The following is a 17,123-nucleotide window of genomic DNA, read 5'->3' on the forward strand; positions in this document are numbered from 1 at the left end:
AAGGTAGGAAATTAAGGAGATGGGACCTGGATAAGTTGAAAGAACCAGATGTTAATGAGAGTTTCAGAGAGAGCACTAGGCAACAACTCAGTAGACAGTAGAAGAATGGGTAGCTTTGAGAGACAAAATAGAGGGAAGCAGAGGATCAAATAGGTAAAAAAGACAAGGTCTAGCAGAAATCAGTGGATAACACACGCTACACTGTATTGAATTTAGCTGATGAAAGGAGAAAATATAAAAATACACCAAATGAAGCAGGTGAAAGGGTATGGAAACATTTAGTGAATGAGATTGACTGTAATTGCAAAATGACTAAGTAGGAATGGCTAGAGGACAAATGTAAGAATTCAGAAGCATGTTTTGTTAGGGGAAAGGTAAATGCCACCTACAGGACAATTAGATACCTTTGGAGACAAGTGAAGCAGCTGTATGAATATCAAGAGTACAGTTGGAAAACTGGTACTAAACAAAGTAGAAGTAGTATACAGAAGGACTACACAAGGGAAATAAAGTAGAGGACTATATTGTAGAAAGATAAGAGGAAGAAGATGAAGATGAGAGGGGAGGTATGATACTGTGAAACGAATTTGACAGACCATTGGGAACTTGTGTCAAAATAATGCCACTTTAGTAATTGGCATTCCATCAGAACTACTGATAGCCTTGGGAGAACCAGTCATAACGGAACTATTCCATCTGATGTGAAGATTGTATGAGCCTAGCGAAATACACTCAGACTTCAAGAAGAATGTAATAGTTCCATTTTCAAAGAAATCAGGTCCTGACAGTGTGAATATTACTGAAATATCATTTCAATAAGGCACAGTTGGAAAATACTAACACACATTCTTTACAGAAAAATTTCAAAACTGGTGGAAGTTTGTCTCAGGGAAGATCAGTTTGGATTCCAGAGAAATGTAGGAACATGTGAGGCAGTACTGATCCTAGGACTTCACTTAGAAGATAGGTAAAGGAAAGGCAAACCTCCATTTATAGCATTCTTAGGGTCAGAGAAACATTTTCACAATGTTCACTGGAATACTCTTTGAAATTATGAAAGTAGCATTGATAAAATAAAGTGAGTGATAGGTTATACATGAGTTGTACAGAGACCAGATGGCAGTTACGCGAGTCAAAGGGCATGAAAGGAAGCAGTGGTTGAGAAGAAACTGAGACAGGGTTGTAGCCTGTCCCTGATGTAATTCATACTGTACATTGAGCAAGCAGTAAAGAAAACCAAAGAAAAATTTGGAGTAAGGATTAACATTCAGGAAAAATAAATAAAAACTTTCAGATCTGTTGTTGAAGTTGTAATTCCCTGAGACAGCAAAGGACTCAGAATAGCAGCTGAATGGAATGCACAGCATCTTGAAAGGAGGATGTAATATCAACATAAACAAAAGCAAAAAAAGGACAACAGAATGTAGATGAATTAAACCAGGTGATGCTGAGGGAATTAGATTGGGAAAAAGACGCTTATAGTAGAAAATGAGTTTTACTATTTGGGCAGCAAAATAACTGATGACAGCCAAAGTAGAGGGGATGTGAAATGTAGACTCACAATGGCAAGAAAAGTATATCTGAAGAAGAAACTTTTAGACATCAAATATAATTATTATCAAACCAGTCTTTGGAATGAATGTCACAACAAACAGCAGTAGTTCACGTATACACTGCCCAACAAAATAAGTGAAGCATCCAGAAGATATTGCCGGGTGTTAATGTAACTTTGTACTTGTACACATCATCAGAAGCTATACAAATGATTAGAGCTGCACTTTTCTCTCACAGGTAGAATGGCTGCCACGTTGCTTCAATTCGTCTGTGTTTAGTGTTATTACCAGACATGGTGGGGCATATAAGAGGTGTGAACAGTGCCACATGTTGACTGTTCATTCTGAAGGGCATAGAGGTGCCACATACTCATGTGAGACAGTCTTATCAGCACTTGAAAGAGTTTGAAAAAAGTGTAATTGTGTGTCTCCATTGGACCAGCTGATAAAAATGCGCAGTATCCAGATTTATTTCAGGTGTGACAGTGACCCTGTGTAGTACTGCATGGGAATGTGAGAGCAGGGATACTTGTCATCAAATTTCTGGCCAACCGTGTCTGACTACCACAAGGGAGAATTGCCATAGTTTGCACCGAACTCACTGTAATGTCTTCACATCTGCACCTCCCACCTGGTAGCAACTAATGGACTCCCAGGAACATTCTGTCATCCTACACCATTGGTCGGAGACTAGCATTAGCCAGCATGGGAACTTACTGTCCCATGTATAGGCTGCCATTAAGACCACAATGCAAATGGCTGTAAGTATAATCTTCTGCAGGTGTTGTCACTGTCAATAACATTCTTCTGGGCTGTTGACCACATTGTCAATATTGCCCAACATTTTGGCCACTATTGCAAGTGACCTTACTCGGGGCTGTGCTGAACTGAATGCAAAATGAGAGACTTTAGATCATATAGTAGCGGAGGAAGCTGTTTACGTAATTTGAAGGGTACTTAAGGAATGGAGAAAGGGTGTTAGGTGTTCTTTATTGGTCTTTATATTGACCCTTGTCATTGGTGGGTAAGGACGTGCCTGACTGGTGTTTATATTGTATCTTATCGTTGGTGGAAACAGGTGAATTAGAAATGGGTTGTAGCTTGATGTAGCACTGTTTACTTGTTGCCATGTGCAGGCTATGATATGCCTGCATTCTGTGCGCCTACGACCACCAGTCTCCCAAGTGCCTGTGTGAATTACTTTGCACTTGCTGTCCTTCTGTAGCATTGTCACTGCTGGCAGCCAGGACGCTGGAAGCCTATACCCATCCTCTCTGTTCATGTTGGTGGGTTGCTTGGCTATTTCTACTGTCCCTCTAATCTTACTCCTCAATGTAAATGGCTGTTTCAACAGTACACAGGCTTCATGGGATGTTATTTCATCATCACACTCATCCAGGTGTTCTGCCACTGCTGATGTGGTGTATTGTCCCAGATGATCATATCTTTCATGTTCTGTAGTTCATGTGCTGATTGGCTGCCCCGTCTCTTACATACACCAGTCCAAATTTTCAACCAGTTCCGTAGGCTTCTTTCATTGAGCCTAGAACATCTTTTATTTTGATACTGTTCGAAAAGATTGCCTTGATGCCAGCATGGCTGAGAGTTTTGCCCACACTTTCAGTGATCCCTTGTACAAATGGTAACAGGGCTGTTCTGTGCTTCCTTCCACTCTTCCCTATTGCCTTCATCCTCTGTCATCATAGTTTACTGTATCATATTCTTGCCACAACCATTCACTTCAAAAATGGTCTGAGGTTCCGCATTTCTACCTTCAGGTGTTTGTCATCACTGATACTGTGGGCCCTCCTGGTTAAAGTGTAAAGGGTGGACTTCTTCTGGGTAGGATATATTGACAATGCAGTCAACAGCCTAGAAGAATTTTACTGACAGAAATGGCTGTGTTTGGAGTAGTGTCATTACTGGAAAGCATGACCTGTTGGTGAATGGTGTAGTATTTTGTTCAGTGAGAAATATTGATTGTGCACTACCTCAGATGACCATCATTGGTGAGTACAGTGGCGACCTGGGGAGCGGTTCTATTATTAGTGTTTTGAAGAGGTGCAGCAGTGGTGGCATTGTGTTGTGGGCAGCTATCGACTATGACTTTAGGCTGGCAGTGACGGGGGGAACTCACAAAGCACAATGGAATGTCATGTACACGCTACCTCCTCACCCGTTACTTCTCATGTGACAGTATTGTAGTGTCATTTTTCAACAGGGCTATGCTCATCCAGTCCACAATAAAACATGTGTGCAAGCAACTGAAAGATCAACTCTGTCGCAGTGCCAGCACCAGGATATTGAGGACCAGTTACAAAAATTGTGGACCAGCTTGCCTCAGAAGGTGAGATGACAGCTTTGACACCCTTCCAAACTAAACCAGTGTTTGAAATCAGACCAGAGGTGATGCAACACCATACTGAAAAGTGGGCTCATCCTGCCAAGTTCTTTGTGGAGTTGACTCAGTTTTGTAATCACTGAAATAACGTCATGTACTCAACCTATGAAGTTTCATTTGATTTCCTCTTCCTCTTCCTCTTCTCAGTTTTCACTTGTTTTTCACTAGGTGTGTATTGAGATCAAAGGTTATACTAGTTGTACTTCTCTTACCACTAAGAGATATTTACATACATTAATGTAAATAGTAAAGATCTGGAACGATCAGCTTTTGTTACAAAAACAAATCTTATGGGTGTACAAACCAACAGTTTTACAAGGAAACATTGCAGTTTGAAATCTTATCTTGAATAACAGCAGTTCTCTATTAATAAGTCTTTGTTTATTCTTTAAGATATTTAAATTAGTTATCTTAAAATCAGGTTGTAGTATGTTGTAAAAATTTGTTGCTGTTGTATGTTTTCCCTTCCCTGTGTGTTGTAGGAAGGTACAATATTTTTCATTACATTAATGTTCTGGATTTAGTTTCACAAACACAATTCCCTGCAGGATTTATATATATGGTTATAATAGAGGGAAACATTCCACGTAGGAAAAATATATCTAAAAACAAAGATGACGTGACTTACCAAATGAAAGTGCTGGCAGGTCGACAGACACACAAACATACACACAAAATTCAATCTTTCGCAACAAACTGTTGCCTCATCAGGAAAGAGGGGAAGGAGAGGGAAAGACGAAAGGATGTGGGTTTTAAGGGAGAGGATAAGGAGTCATTCCAATCCCGGGAGCGGAAAGACTTACCTTAGGGGGAAAAAAGGACGGGTATACACTCGCACACACACACATATCCATCCACACATATACAGACACAAGCAGACATATTTAAAGACCAATATGTCTGCTTGTGTCTGTATATGTGTGGATGGATATGTGTGTGTGTGCGAGTGTATACCCGTCCTTTTTTCCCCCTAAGGTAAGTCTTTCCACTCCCGGGATTGGAATGACTCCTTATCCTCTCCCTTAAAACCCACATCCTTTCGTCTTTCCCTCTCCTTTCCCTCTTTCCTGATGAGGCAACAGTTTGTTGCGAAAGCTTGAATTTTGTGTGTATGTTTGTGTGTCTGTCGACCTGCCAGCACTTTCATTTGGTAAGTCACATCATCTTTGTTTTATGTGTGTTAGTTGCAGTTACACTATTTATAACTCAAGAACGGCTGGACCGATTTGGCTGAAAATTGGTGGAGAGGTAGCTTAGAACCAGGTGACGGACATAGTATACTTTTTATCCTGTTCAACCACTATAAAATGTGGTATAACAAAAACGCATCTGACATTGAATAACAAAATGCAAATGACAGCTAAACGTCTATGGTTAAGTATCAGTATATATCATTAATTAAAATTTAAAGAAATAATTTGTATTTTATTTGAATAATCGTTAACAATGCCGCAACCAAGATGATAGAATATTTCTCAACAAAGCCATAATGCAAGGAGGATACAAAACATTGCGAATGAAAGGACTGAAGAACAACAAATTGCCCATGAAGAGCGCCACATTAGTATGGCTAGACTTCGTGCTTCCTAGTCGCAAGAGCAAAGTGAGGCAGCCTGTGAAACATCTCGGTTGGCAATGTGAAATCATCGAGCGAACAACAGAGATTCACATGTAGATAATTTTAGACGCACAAGAAGAGATTTATCACATGATGATTTGAATTGAGCAGTGTTTAGATACGATTGCAGCACTGATTACTGCTTGCAGCCTTGGGTTTGCATTGGGGTGATGGACGTTGTTTGCGAGTATTGTGACACATTGAGGTTTTCAGGAGAAATGCATGGATTGTGCTGCCTTAGTCTGAAAGTGAAATTGCCATTATTGACTCAGACACCTGAGCCACTGCATTCATTGCTCTGTGGCAAAACGCCCGAATCACTTCATTTTCTTGCAAACACCCAAAAATACAATAGTTGTTTCCATATGACCTCATTTGGGGCAGACAGTATCGAAGAACGAGGATTTAATATCAGCATCCAAGATCATCTGGAACAAATGCACAATGGCGCATTAATGTGCATTAGAGGCACTTAACTGAACATTGAAAGATCTACGCAATGACTCGAGATGTTTTGGAGGAGCAATGATTTTACTGTCTGGCGATTTCCGCCAAACACTGCCAGTACTTCCAAGATCAATGGCTGCAGATGAATTAAATGCTTGCTTCAAATCATCGAATCTATGGCGCTATGTGAAGAAACTTCAGCTGACAACAAACATGAGAGTTGCATTGCTTAATGATACATCTGCTGAAGATTTCTCTGAGCAATTACTGACTATTGGTAATGGTAAAGTACCTGTTGAAGAATCGAGTGGATTGATTTCATTTCCTCATAATTTCTGTAACTGTCTCATCAAAAGACTAACTTATCAACAAAGTATTCCCAAACATCATTACTAACTACAAAAGTAATGAATGGTTGAGTGAGCGAGCAATTTTAGTGGCTAAGAATAAATATGTAGGTGATCTAAACTACATAATTCAGAATGTCATTGGTAAAATGCATTCACTCAAATCTATTGACTGTGTAAAAAATGAAGATGAAGCCACCAACTATCCAATTGAATTTTTAAACTCCTTGGATGTGCCTGGCTTATCACCGCACAATTTATGCCTAAAAGTTCGCTCCGTAGTAATCATGCTTCGAAACATAAATCGACCAAAACTGTGCAATGGTACGCGTTTGGTGGTAAGTAAGTTGATGAACAATGTTAGTTATGCAACGATACTCAAAGGAAAATTCGAAGGTGAGGAAGTTCATTCCGAGGATCCTGATGATCCCAACCGATATGCCGTTCGAGTTTAAAGGACTTCCATTTCCAATCAGTCTTGCATTCACCATGACAATTAACAAATCACAAGGCCAATCCTTGAAAGTTTGTGGTTTAAAACTGGAATATCCATGTTTTTCACATGGTCAATTATATGTAGCATGTTCACGGGTCAGAAGACCATCTGTGTTGTTTGTTCTTGCACCTGATAATAAAACAAAAATGTCGTGTATCACAAGGTACTCCATTGAAGAGTGGAAGCTATGCACCAAAAACATAAAGAATAAAGAATTACTAAAATACTTAATTTTTTATTTGTATTTCCTAATAAAAAATTGAACTTAACATCCAAAATTTGATTATTTATTGGCTTTTAGGTGGAACAGAGTTCGCTGGGTCAGCTGGTGTTTTATATTATCTAAAAATTTCTGCACAAGGCTGTCTTGTTTACCTTAGATACCACTCTTACTGCCTTTTCTTGCAGTCTAAAAAGCAATTCTATATAGACTACTGGTGTTTTCAATACAATACTGAAGACACTAATTGCAATTTGAAATATATTTGCCTTAAGGTATCATAGTCAAGGAAGCCTGAGGCCTGTAGTAGTAAATATATATATTTGTACTAACTGTCTTACAACTAAGATCTATGTGCTGTTCCCACAACATGTAATCACCCCAATTATTTCTGTTCATTTTTATAGCTAAGGGCTACTGGAGTGTAAATGGTGTATTATTTATATTTAGATCACAGCTAAGGAGGAAACATGTCATTATCTTTTCTTCATTTACAAGTAGCTTATTTACAGTAATGTAACTTGATGGAATACTGTTATTGATTTCACCACTGTTGTGAGCGGTTTGCATATCACTGCCCAAGCGACAAAGGATATGTCATCCATATGGCTTATGGCTTTGCAGTTTTGGGGCTCAATTAAATCATTAACATACACAATGAGCAGAAAAGACCCTAATATGCTCACTCTTCCTCGAAGGCCTTCATATGCTCATTCTTCCTTGAGGTGAATCATATTCAAGTATCCTGTAGGTTGTTATTAGCAACTCTTTCATGTTAACACTTTGTTTCCTGTTTTTGAAGTAGGAGGTAAGTAGTTTTAAGGCTACTTTTCTTGTCCCACAGCCTATTAATTTATGCAATAAAATGATATGATTCATTGTATCGAAAGCTTTGCTCATATCCAGGAAAGTGCCTGTTAACTTGTCTCCTTTATCCAATCATTTTGACGTTGCATTTATAAAAGTTTCTGCTGCTGTTATGGTAGATCCTCCTTATCTGTAGCCCTGTTGTAGAATTGATTTAATGTTATTTTCTCTAGCAATTTGTGAAGTTCCGAAGTTAATGACAGTGGTCTGTATAATTTGTCATTTTTAATTCCCTTCATGTAAAGCGCTAGAACTTCAGTGATTTTCAAGTGGTCAGTATATTCTCCATGGCAAAGGCAGATTTTAAAATGCCATCCAGCTGAAAACACTTTCTCAGCATTTTTGGGTGATTGTTAGGAGGGCATGGACAGTAATGCCAAGGATGAAAAAAGATTAGCCCAGTCATATACTTTATTTGTGTCAATTGTACTGAACTTTGGTCTGGATTTCTCTCTCACTTATTTTGGGTTATTTATTGTTTCATTGTTTTCTTTTTACATTATATTGCCATGTTCATCATACTGCTATTGCTACCTCAACTGGAGCTGCATATTTGAAATGCAAATTTGAGCTTTACAGTTATCCATGGCATCTGTATTTTTTTATGTGCAGTTTGTATATTGTTAAAAATAATATAATTAAGTATCTCTAGACCATTTACAACCGTCTTCCCTATTACCTGTACTTTCTCTTCTGCTGAGCTTGTGAGAATGTGATCAATGTATGTCTGTGTATGTATAATAATTCTTGTAGGTGCTTAGTGTGATTACAGTTATAACAATGTAGTGAGTCAACATGATGCATATAACTTTTCCTATTATTTAATATGTCAGTGCTGACGTCCCCAACAAAAAAAAAATGTATTTATACACTGATGGCTTCTACAGTAAGTCCTCTAGACAATTAAAAAATTCTTCAGTGCTGTTGCCAGGTGACTAAAGGGCTACTAAAGTCAGGTTCTTTTTCCATAATTTTAAGTTTATTGTTGCAGCCTCAAGTACCATTTTATAATCAGCTCATCAGCTCCTTTGATATTTTAAAGTGCTATATCATTACTCTAATAAATGATTCCCCCACCACCTGTGTGTCTCTGTACAGAAAGGTTGAGTTTGTAGTTATTTAGCCTGCATCCATATGCTTCATCTTCCTTGTAATCCAGTTCACTCACTATGAGAAATGTGGTTTAGTTTTATGCACATTCTTAACTTTACTTAGTAGAATAGAACAATCTCCTGCATGAGTTAATTTGCTCTTATTTACTACAGAAAAGCATCCTTAGTGCCTTGTGAGTGAGACTTTTGTTTGTCACATTTTTGTGCAGAAAATAACATTGTCACTGTGCAATATAACAGCAGTGTCCCAAAACAGGATGCCACTCTTTTGTAAATTTTTTAAGTGTATTTGCAGGGTTGCAGAATCCCCTTACTCAAGTTTTACCATCATATTGTTTGTAAGTGGAGTTGGCTACACCTCACTGAAAATGTTGCTATTCTGTCAACAGGATTCTTTATCAGAGATTGCAGAACTTATGAATTTTTGAAAGTTTCTACCTGCTTTTCTTATTCATTTCAGGTTGTGCAGAACTATAGTATTCTAATTATCATTTTACTCTTACAGGCTTCTAAGTGTTGTTCACCAGCTGCAGTGTCATTTCACTACATCACACCCACAGCCATGCGGGCCATCTACTATCTGGTATATAGGTTAAAACCATATGGACTGGATGAATGTGAATTACCAGCTAGCTGACAGTTTGAAAATGATTAGCAAAATCCAGGGCTACAGTATTATGTAAGAGTTGGACAGTGTGCATAGTACATCTGGACAGTAAAGAGTAATTTAAAAGAATCAACAAAGTGCTAAATATTGAACTCCTTGTGATGTGTGAAAATACTTTGACCAAAGACTTGAAAAACTTGCTCTTCACAGCAAAGTAAGAGTATATGTGATAAATGTGCCATCAGCAATCTATGATGAAATGTATTCTTTTATCCATTTATTTCCCAAAGAAATATTCAAATTGTGTATAAATACTACGCATTTGTGTTGTATAAATAACATTTTCTGTGACTTCATTTGTCTTTCATTCTTGTGTGTCACTTATTTTACATAGACTTGCAATGAATAATACATCATTTAGCAATTGATAATTCAACTGATTTTTAAATTAATTTATTTCAATAATGTATGATAAAATAACCTGGAACTATCTGACTTGCTAGTGAAGTCTATTTTCAATAGATCAGACTATCTTGTAAAGAACTACTGAACTACATTGAGACTTTAACTGTGTAGGCTTCTGCAGCCAGAGTCAGTTGACGCAAGTTTTGTGAATATTGTATAACAGTAGACTCAGGAGCAGGTCACTGTAACTGTGACCAAAGCATTGGTTTGTCCAGTATAGCTTTTTACATTATGATGCAGTACAATACTCAGAAAATTTTTGTGTGTCCTTTGACATTTATTATTGGTAATCTTGTTTACCATGTGTGTAACTTGATGACCTGTCAATCTCAAGATTCATCTCAGTGTGTTTATTCACCAATATTGAATCAACTTTCATCACATCAGTGAATAGTTAAGAGATTTGTCCAGAGCTGTTAAAAAAAAGTTAAATTTATTTTCTCGCGTGTATTGCATGTAACTATGTAACTTTGTGATTTAATACCACTCAGTTTAATAATACATTATGCAGATCACCTGTTTCATCTATTGAATGGAAACTGAGTACAAGCATTAAAAGTATTTTCTTCTGAATGATTACATTGAACTTCAATATTTGAACTGTACCTTCAGTGATGTTAAAATTACATGAACCTGGAGATATAAAGTGACATCAGATATATTTAATAGTGACAGATCATTAAATATAGTGTAACAAATAAAACTAATTTTCTTTATGGCCTATGAAAATTTGATATGTCATAGAATTGGTTTGGAAGAGTTTATACATAATGCACAGTTTCATATTTTAATCTGCACTGTACTTATAATAAATGCCAGTGAAATAAATTATGAAATTTTGCTTCTGGAAAGGAAAGAGACCTGATACAGATAAACATGCATTATGTATTGGTCTTTGCATATCTTTACCTTTGTTTGTGACAAATCTGAAAAGAGAGAGAGAAAAGAACACAAGGCAGAATGCTTGAAGAAAGTGAAGAAACAGAATGGATACTTTGTATAGCATAGATAATATTCGATAAAAAGCACTTTTCATTATGTGGGTCCATAGTGAGGAGATCCTCAAGAATGTAGAGCATATCATGATAAGAAAACATAATATATATTTACAAAGAAAATATATATGCTAATGTATGTTCCACAGATCCCAAATGAACAGGTACTCATAAATGTGGAATACATCTAAACATCTTAAACATATTTTCCTTTAAAAAGATAACAGCAAAGTTGTCAAAAATGTACAAAGTGTATGTGATAATCTGAAGGGATTGTAGCCACTCACCATTGAAGAAAAAAATTTGAAACTTTTATTTACATTGATCACATTGCTGCACTGAGATTTACAGAAGCCAGATTTTAATTAGTTCTCACATAACTAGATATTATTTGTGATATACATATATCAGGCACTTCTACTAAGAAACCCATTGATGGAGTGGAAGGAGTTAGCCATCAATAAATCCTTGGGGCTCCTCTTAAACTGTTTTTGTTAGTGAGCTGCTGATAAGTCACTGATTATGTGCACTCCTGAATAATGAACACCTTTCTAGACCAAAGTAAGTGATTTTAAACCTTTGAGAAGGTTACTTTTATTTCTAGTATTACTCCCATGAAATGCTGTTACTAAGAAAAAAATTGTTACAAATTTCATTATGGAATAGATAGCTTGGTAGGAGTAGTTAGATCTTCTGTTTCTTGAATAAGCCTCTCCTGGTGATCTTGAATTCACACCACAAATAATTCATATTACATGCTTTTGGACTCATAAAACTTCAGCTTGAATTGATGAGTTACCTCAAAAGTGATATGTGACATTATGGAATGAAATCAAGTTAAGTATGCTAGCTTTTTTATTTTTGTATCAACTACATCTGATAATCCCTCCAAAGAATTTAACCCAAATCTTTTGTGAGTACGTGCTTCACACTCAGGGATCCCTTGCCCTTGTAGTACCTCTTCCTTTTCCGTGCTGCATGTCTATCCACCTATTCTTTCTCCCCTCCCTTGGGGACCAGGTTTTGTGTGAAACTTACAAAACCATCATTTTTTGCCTTCCTGTCCTTACTTGTTTAGAATTCTCCTGTTTCACTTCAGCATTTGAGGACTCCCTTTTTGTCTTTCTTCCTCCCTGTGTGTGCTGGAAGGACAGCTCAAATGTTTTACATGTAAAGGGTGACTGAGTAATGGATAACTCCCAGCACCTGGATCGACAGGTAGGTCTCACATGTACCCCCTGGTAAGGAGAGGGAGAGAAGATTGCCTGAGCCATTACCTTCTGTCTGCAGTTCAGAGGTTTGACATGATGTGCAAACAACCACTTAAGGTGGATGTTCTCCGCTCTGTGCAGGGCCCCAAAAGGGAGGAGTGCACCACTGGACATGCTGGCAATCATGGTGATTCACCGACTATGAGTATGTCAACTCCATTGACACAACCTCTATCTAATAAATGGAGATGTAATGAGGCCAAAGACATGATGAATCTTCCAGTTGCAACGTGCTAGCTTATGGTGTCATGCACAGGCAGTGGTCAGAACTTCTCTACGCTGAATTTGTTCGTCATTGAGAAAGGTGTGGACACAACTGCAGGAGCACTTAAGTCCTGCATTCGCTTACACAATGCAACTTTGCTTCTAGAGACAGACCAGACAGTACCTTTAAAGCACAAAAACTGCTTAAAGCTCTGCTCCTCTACAGATACCGTGTTCATGTGGAGGCTCATCAAACAGTGAATTCTTCATGCGGTGTCAGACACTCAGTTGCTTGATGGTATGACTTATAATGTATATCTCTCTGATCAGGTCATAACCACAGTCCATTGGGTTATGAAGAGGCTTGATGCAGAATTTGTGCCAACCCCCTCACTTTTCTTAACGTATGGTTGAGTAGAGTTCAGAAGATCAAGGTAGGCTGTGAAGTAATTATCGTCAGACCCTACATATCAAAGCCAATGCGTTGTGACCAATGTTAGCATTACAACCATACTTGCACATCATGCAAAAACAGCAAAATGCACCTTGTGGCAGGGATGTTCATGAAGGAGATTGCTCACCACCTTCTCCCCACTGCATCGACTGCAGTGGCAACCATGCTGCTTCATCCCACGAATGAACCATGTACCTTGAGTAATGAGCCATTCAGGAGATCCAGGCGAAGGAAAAGGTACCCTTCAATGTTGCTCACAAAATGTTAGCTAGCTGAAAGCCTTGCATACCACAGTTACAGTACATCAATTACAGTACCACTGTTACTAAGTCACAGCCCATGCAAGATATGGCCATGCAGACCTGCGACCTCCAGTTCAGTGCTACGGTTGTGAAATTGGCTAGGGGTAAGATGAAGTCCTCATCTCCACCCACTACAGTTCCTCAATCCCTCAAGAAGCGTTCACCCTCACCAGTGAAGTCACTTGTGACGCAACCAGAAGAACAAAATATTCCCATGATGACTCTTTGCACCCCCCCTCTCCCCCCAATTCAGCAAACATCTGGGTCCACATCTGATGAACACAAAGCCACTGAGAAGTAGAACAAAGACAAATGTTCTTCCCCTTCTCCAACTTGGAGGTACTGTACCACAGTGATACCATGCAACATCTTTGTTTGACTGATTTTCCACTCTGGAGTCAGCTGATTGACCCAGGAAGGTTATTGGTGCCACTGAAGAAATAATGGAACAGGATCCTCCAGCATCAGAACCCTGTAGGAGTATGCAGCTGAAATCTGGCACTCAGCAGCCACCAAAGTAATTGCCCCTTATAAGAGAAATATCTTATGTCATCTAATATGTCTGTTCTCCAATGTAACATTCGTGGCCTCAGATCACACAGGGCAGACTTACAGCTGCTATTGTGGTTGCTATGCCCAGTTCTTTTATACATCCAAGAAATAAAATTACACCCTTAGGATCACTTTGAATTCTTACACTTGATTGCAGTATATTTTGACTTTCGTTCTGAGAAAGGAACTCCAGCTCGCGCGGGGAGTCATGATGCTCATTCGGAATGACATCCATAGCCAAACCATTTCACAGAACACTTAGCTACAAGCTGTCACTTTCTGCCTTCCTCTCCCCAGTTATACCTTTTCTCTTTGTAGTACCCACATACCTCCATGCTCTGATATCATCAGGGCAGATACACTGCAATGTACCTCTCATCTCCCTCAATCCCTCCTGCTACTCAGTGACTTCAAGGGCCACTATCCCCTCTGTAGTGGAGCTCTCCGAGAACTTGCCCAGGGGGCTCTCTCCTGGCAGATATTCTCAACCAGCTTACTCTAATTTCTCTCAACACTGGTCAACCCGCACTTCTTTCAGATTCTACAAACACATTCTCTCTCAGTCTGTATTGTATGACTTGCCCACCACCTAGAGTGGTCCTCCCTCTCAGGCACTTACTTGAGCGAGCGTTTTTATAGATGTGACTGTAGGCTTTCCTGGCATAAATTATTGATGAAGGTTTCTCGGGTCTCCAGCCGGGTGATAGTGTTGATATCTCACGACGTTTCGGGAAGTGTCATACTACCCATCTTCTGGCGAAGTGTCGAGATTCGTGGAGAGCGGACTATTTATATGCGCGGTCTCCTAGGTTCTGCTAAAGATGCGCTGAACCTTAACACACCAGGAGTATACAGCATACCATATGAATGTGGAAAACAATACATTGGGCAAACACAGCGCTGCATATCTAAACGCTGCGAAGAACATATCAGATGTGTGAGACTAGGCCACACAGAAAAATCACCCATAGCAGAACACAGCAAAAATGAAGAACACACCTTCAACTTTGAAAACACGGTGCCGAGCATCCGGCTTTTGGGAAAGCGTTATCAAAGGATCCATAGAAATAAGGATTCATGACAATCTGGTCAACAGAGATGAGGGATACCAACTCTGTGCAGCATGGAACCCTGCGATAGCGGCAATCCGTCGGGAGTGCGCCCGTCAACATCCTCCGCCACGGACACAGATAGAAGGCTTACACTGAGAACCGAACGCGGCCGCTAGGGGCGACTGCCATCCCCACCACTGCGCGCATGCCGCTGGTCCACCGCAGCCACCGGAGGTCCAGTGGAGAGAGGCGACCGCGCATATAAATAGCCCACTCTCCACGAATCTCGACACTTCACCAGAAGATGGGTAGTATGACACTTCCCAAAATGTTGCGAGATATCAACGCTATCACCCAGCTATCTTTTTGCAATTTCTTCAGTTCATAATCAATAAATTGTGGTCAGAGTACACATCTGCCCCTGGAATTTTCTTACAGTTTAAAATCCAGGTTCTTAAATCTTTGTCTTAACATTATATAATCAATCTGCAACTTTTCTATATCTCCAGCTCTCTTCCAAGTATACAATCTTCTTACATGATTCTTAGACCAAGTGGTAGACATGATTAAATTATGCTCTGCGCAAAATTAACCAGGCAGCTTCCTTTTTCATTCCTTTCCCCCAATCCATACTCTCCTACTATTGTACTTTATCTTTCCTCTTCCTACTAACAAAGTCCCCCATCACAATTAAATTTCATCTCCCTTAACCATCTGAAAAATTTCTGCATCTGCGGAGCAAGTTGACACTTAAACTTGTACTACTGTGGTGAGTGTTGTCTACTTGTCTATCATGGCTATGACAATGTGTTCAGCATGCTCTGCATGGTAGTTTACACACATTCCTATTTTCTTGTTCATTATTTGATCTACTCCTGTGTTACCCCTATTTTAATTTGCATTTATAAACCTGTACTGACCTGACCAGAAGTGCTGTTCCTCCTGTCACCAAACTTCACCAATTTCCGCTATAATTAACTTCAACTTACCCACTTCCCCTTTTATAATCACTTCTCTTTCTCCTAATGTCATTGGTACCCTCTTGAGTAGTCACCACCTGGAGATACAAATGGAGAACTGTTTTATCTTTGGGATATTTTACTCAAGAGGGTGTCATTTAACAGCAGGGGAGAGCTGCATGCCCTTGGGGAAAAATAACTGCTGCAATTTCTCTTTGCTTTCAGCCGTTCACAGTACCGGCATAGCTAGGGCATTTTGGCTGTTGTTACAAGGCCAGATCAGTCAATCATCCAAACTGTTGCCCTTTCAATTACTATGAAGAATGCTGCATCTCTTTGGGAATCACGTTTGTCTGGCCTCTCCACAGATAGTCTACCTTTGTAGTCGCACCTATTGTATCATTGAGGCACAAATCCCATGACTATCCATAACCCTACATTTATGCTTTAGAGCCAGTCTCTTTCTTAAATTTACTGTGAAACTAAAATTGTGTGACTTTCCAACAGAAGTAAACATACTGTCATGTTCACATACTTAGTTCCTTTTCCTCATAATGAAACTGATAGTAAAAACAGAGAATTTTCTCTTCAGAATCAAACATTTCGCACAAATAAACATTGTTTACTACTTAGATAATTGGATTCCTGTTTGTAACTGAGTCACATCCCTGAATCCAACAAGTTCTCTGATTTAAGATGCACTAATCTATAAGTGTTTGAATGTGAATTTTCAAGTGCTTCAAAGAGTCCAATACAAATGTCAAAGATGGAATTTGATCTCATGAATTTTAACAAAAACTAAATCATATCTATGAATGATGCCATTTTTCATTTCTTATCATGTCTCTACCATCTGATTGCCCCTTGTTTCTCCATGGTTTTTCTAACAATTTCTTACCTCTCCTGTGGTGTAATACTTCTGCTTGCAGGGTACTCAAAAGGCTCAGCTATGGGGTTGGGTGCTTTTGTCAAACAAAATGTCATGTAGGGAGAACCCAGAGGAAATGTGCTGGAAATGTCTTCAAAGCTGTTATCATATTCAATCCAATATGGATGATTTTTGCTACAATAAGTTCCACACAATCTGCCTATTTCCCTCATACGTCTCTCAACTAGATTACTCAAAGATTGTAGATGGAAATTAGTATGTCATTGATTTCCTCTCTCTCAGTGAATGTTTTCATGTTTTTGAGGTGAATTG

General features: G+C 38.9%; 1 protein-coding gene across 2 annotated transcripts in view; it reads left to right on the top strand.

Annotated features, from left to right (window-relative positions):
• Nucleotides 1-10,776, top strand: part of LOC126203003 (glycoprotein-N-acetylgalactosamine 3-beta-galactosyltransferase 1-like) — a 184,420-nt gene extending 173,644 nt beyond the window's left edge. The window contains exons 7-8 of one of the 2 annotated variants that reach the window (XM_049937201.1): nucleotides 3,775-3,900; nucleotides 9,567-10,776. In XM_049937201.1, the coding sequence (XP_049793158.1) occupies nucleotides 3,775-3,900; nucleotides 9,567-9,698 (258 nt within the window). In that variant the 3' untranslated portion in view covers nucleotides 9,699-10,776. The remainder of the gene's footprint in view (nucleotides 1-3,774; nucleotides 3,901-9,566) is intronic. The other variant, XM_049937203.1, reaches the window with a different exon arrangement.
• The last annotated feature ends 6,347 nt before the right edge of the window (nucleotides 10,777-17,123 follow it).

This window comes from Schistocerca nitens, chromosome 9 (genome assembly GCF_023898315.1).
Source record: "Schistocerca nitens isolate TAMUIC-IGC-003100 chromosome 9, iqSchNite1.1, whole genome shotgun sequence".
Classification (NCBI taxonomy): domain Eukaryota; kingdom Metazoa; phylum Arthropoda; class Insecta; order Orthoptera; family Acrididae; genus Schistocerca; species Schistocerca nitens.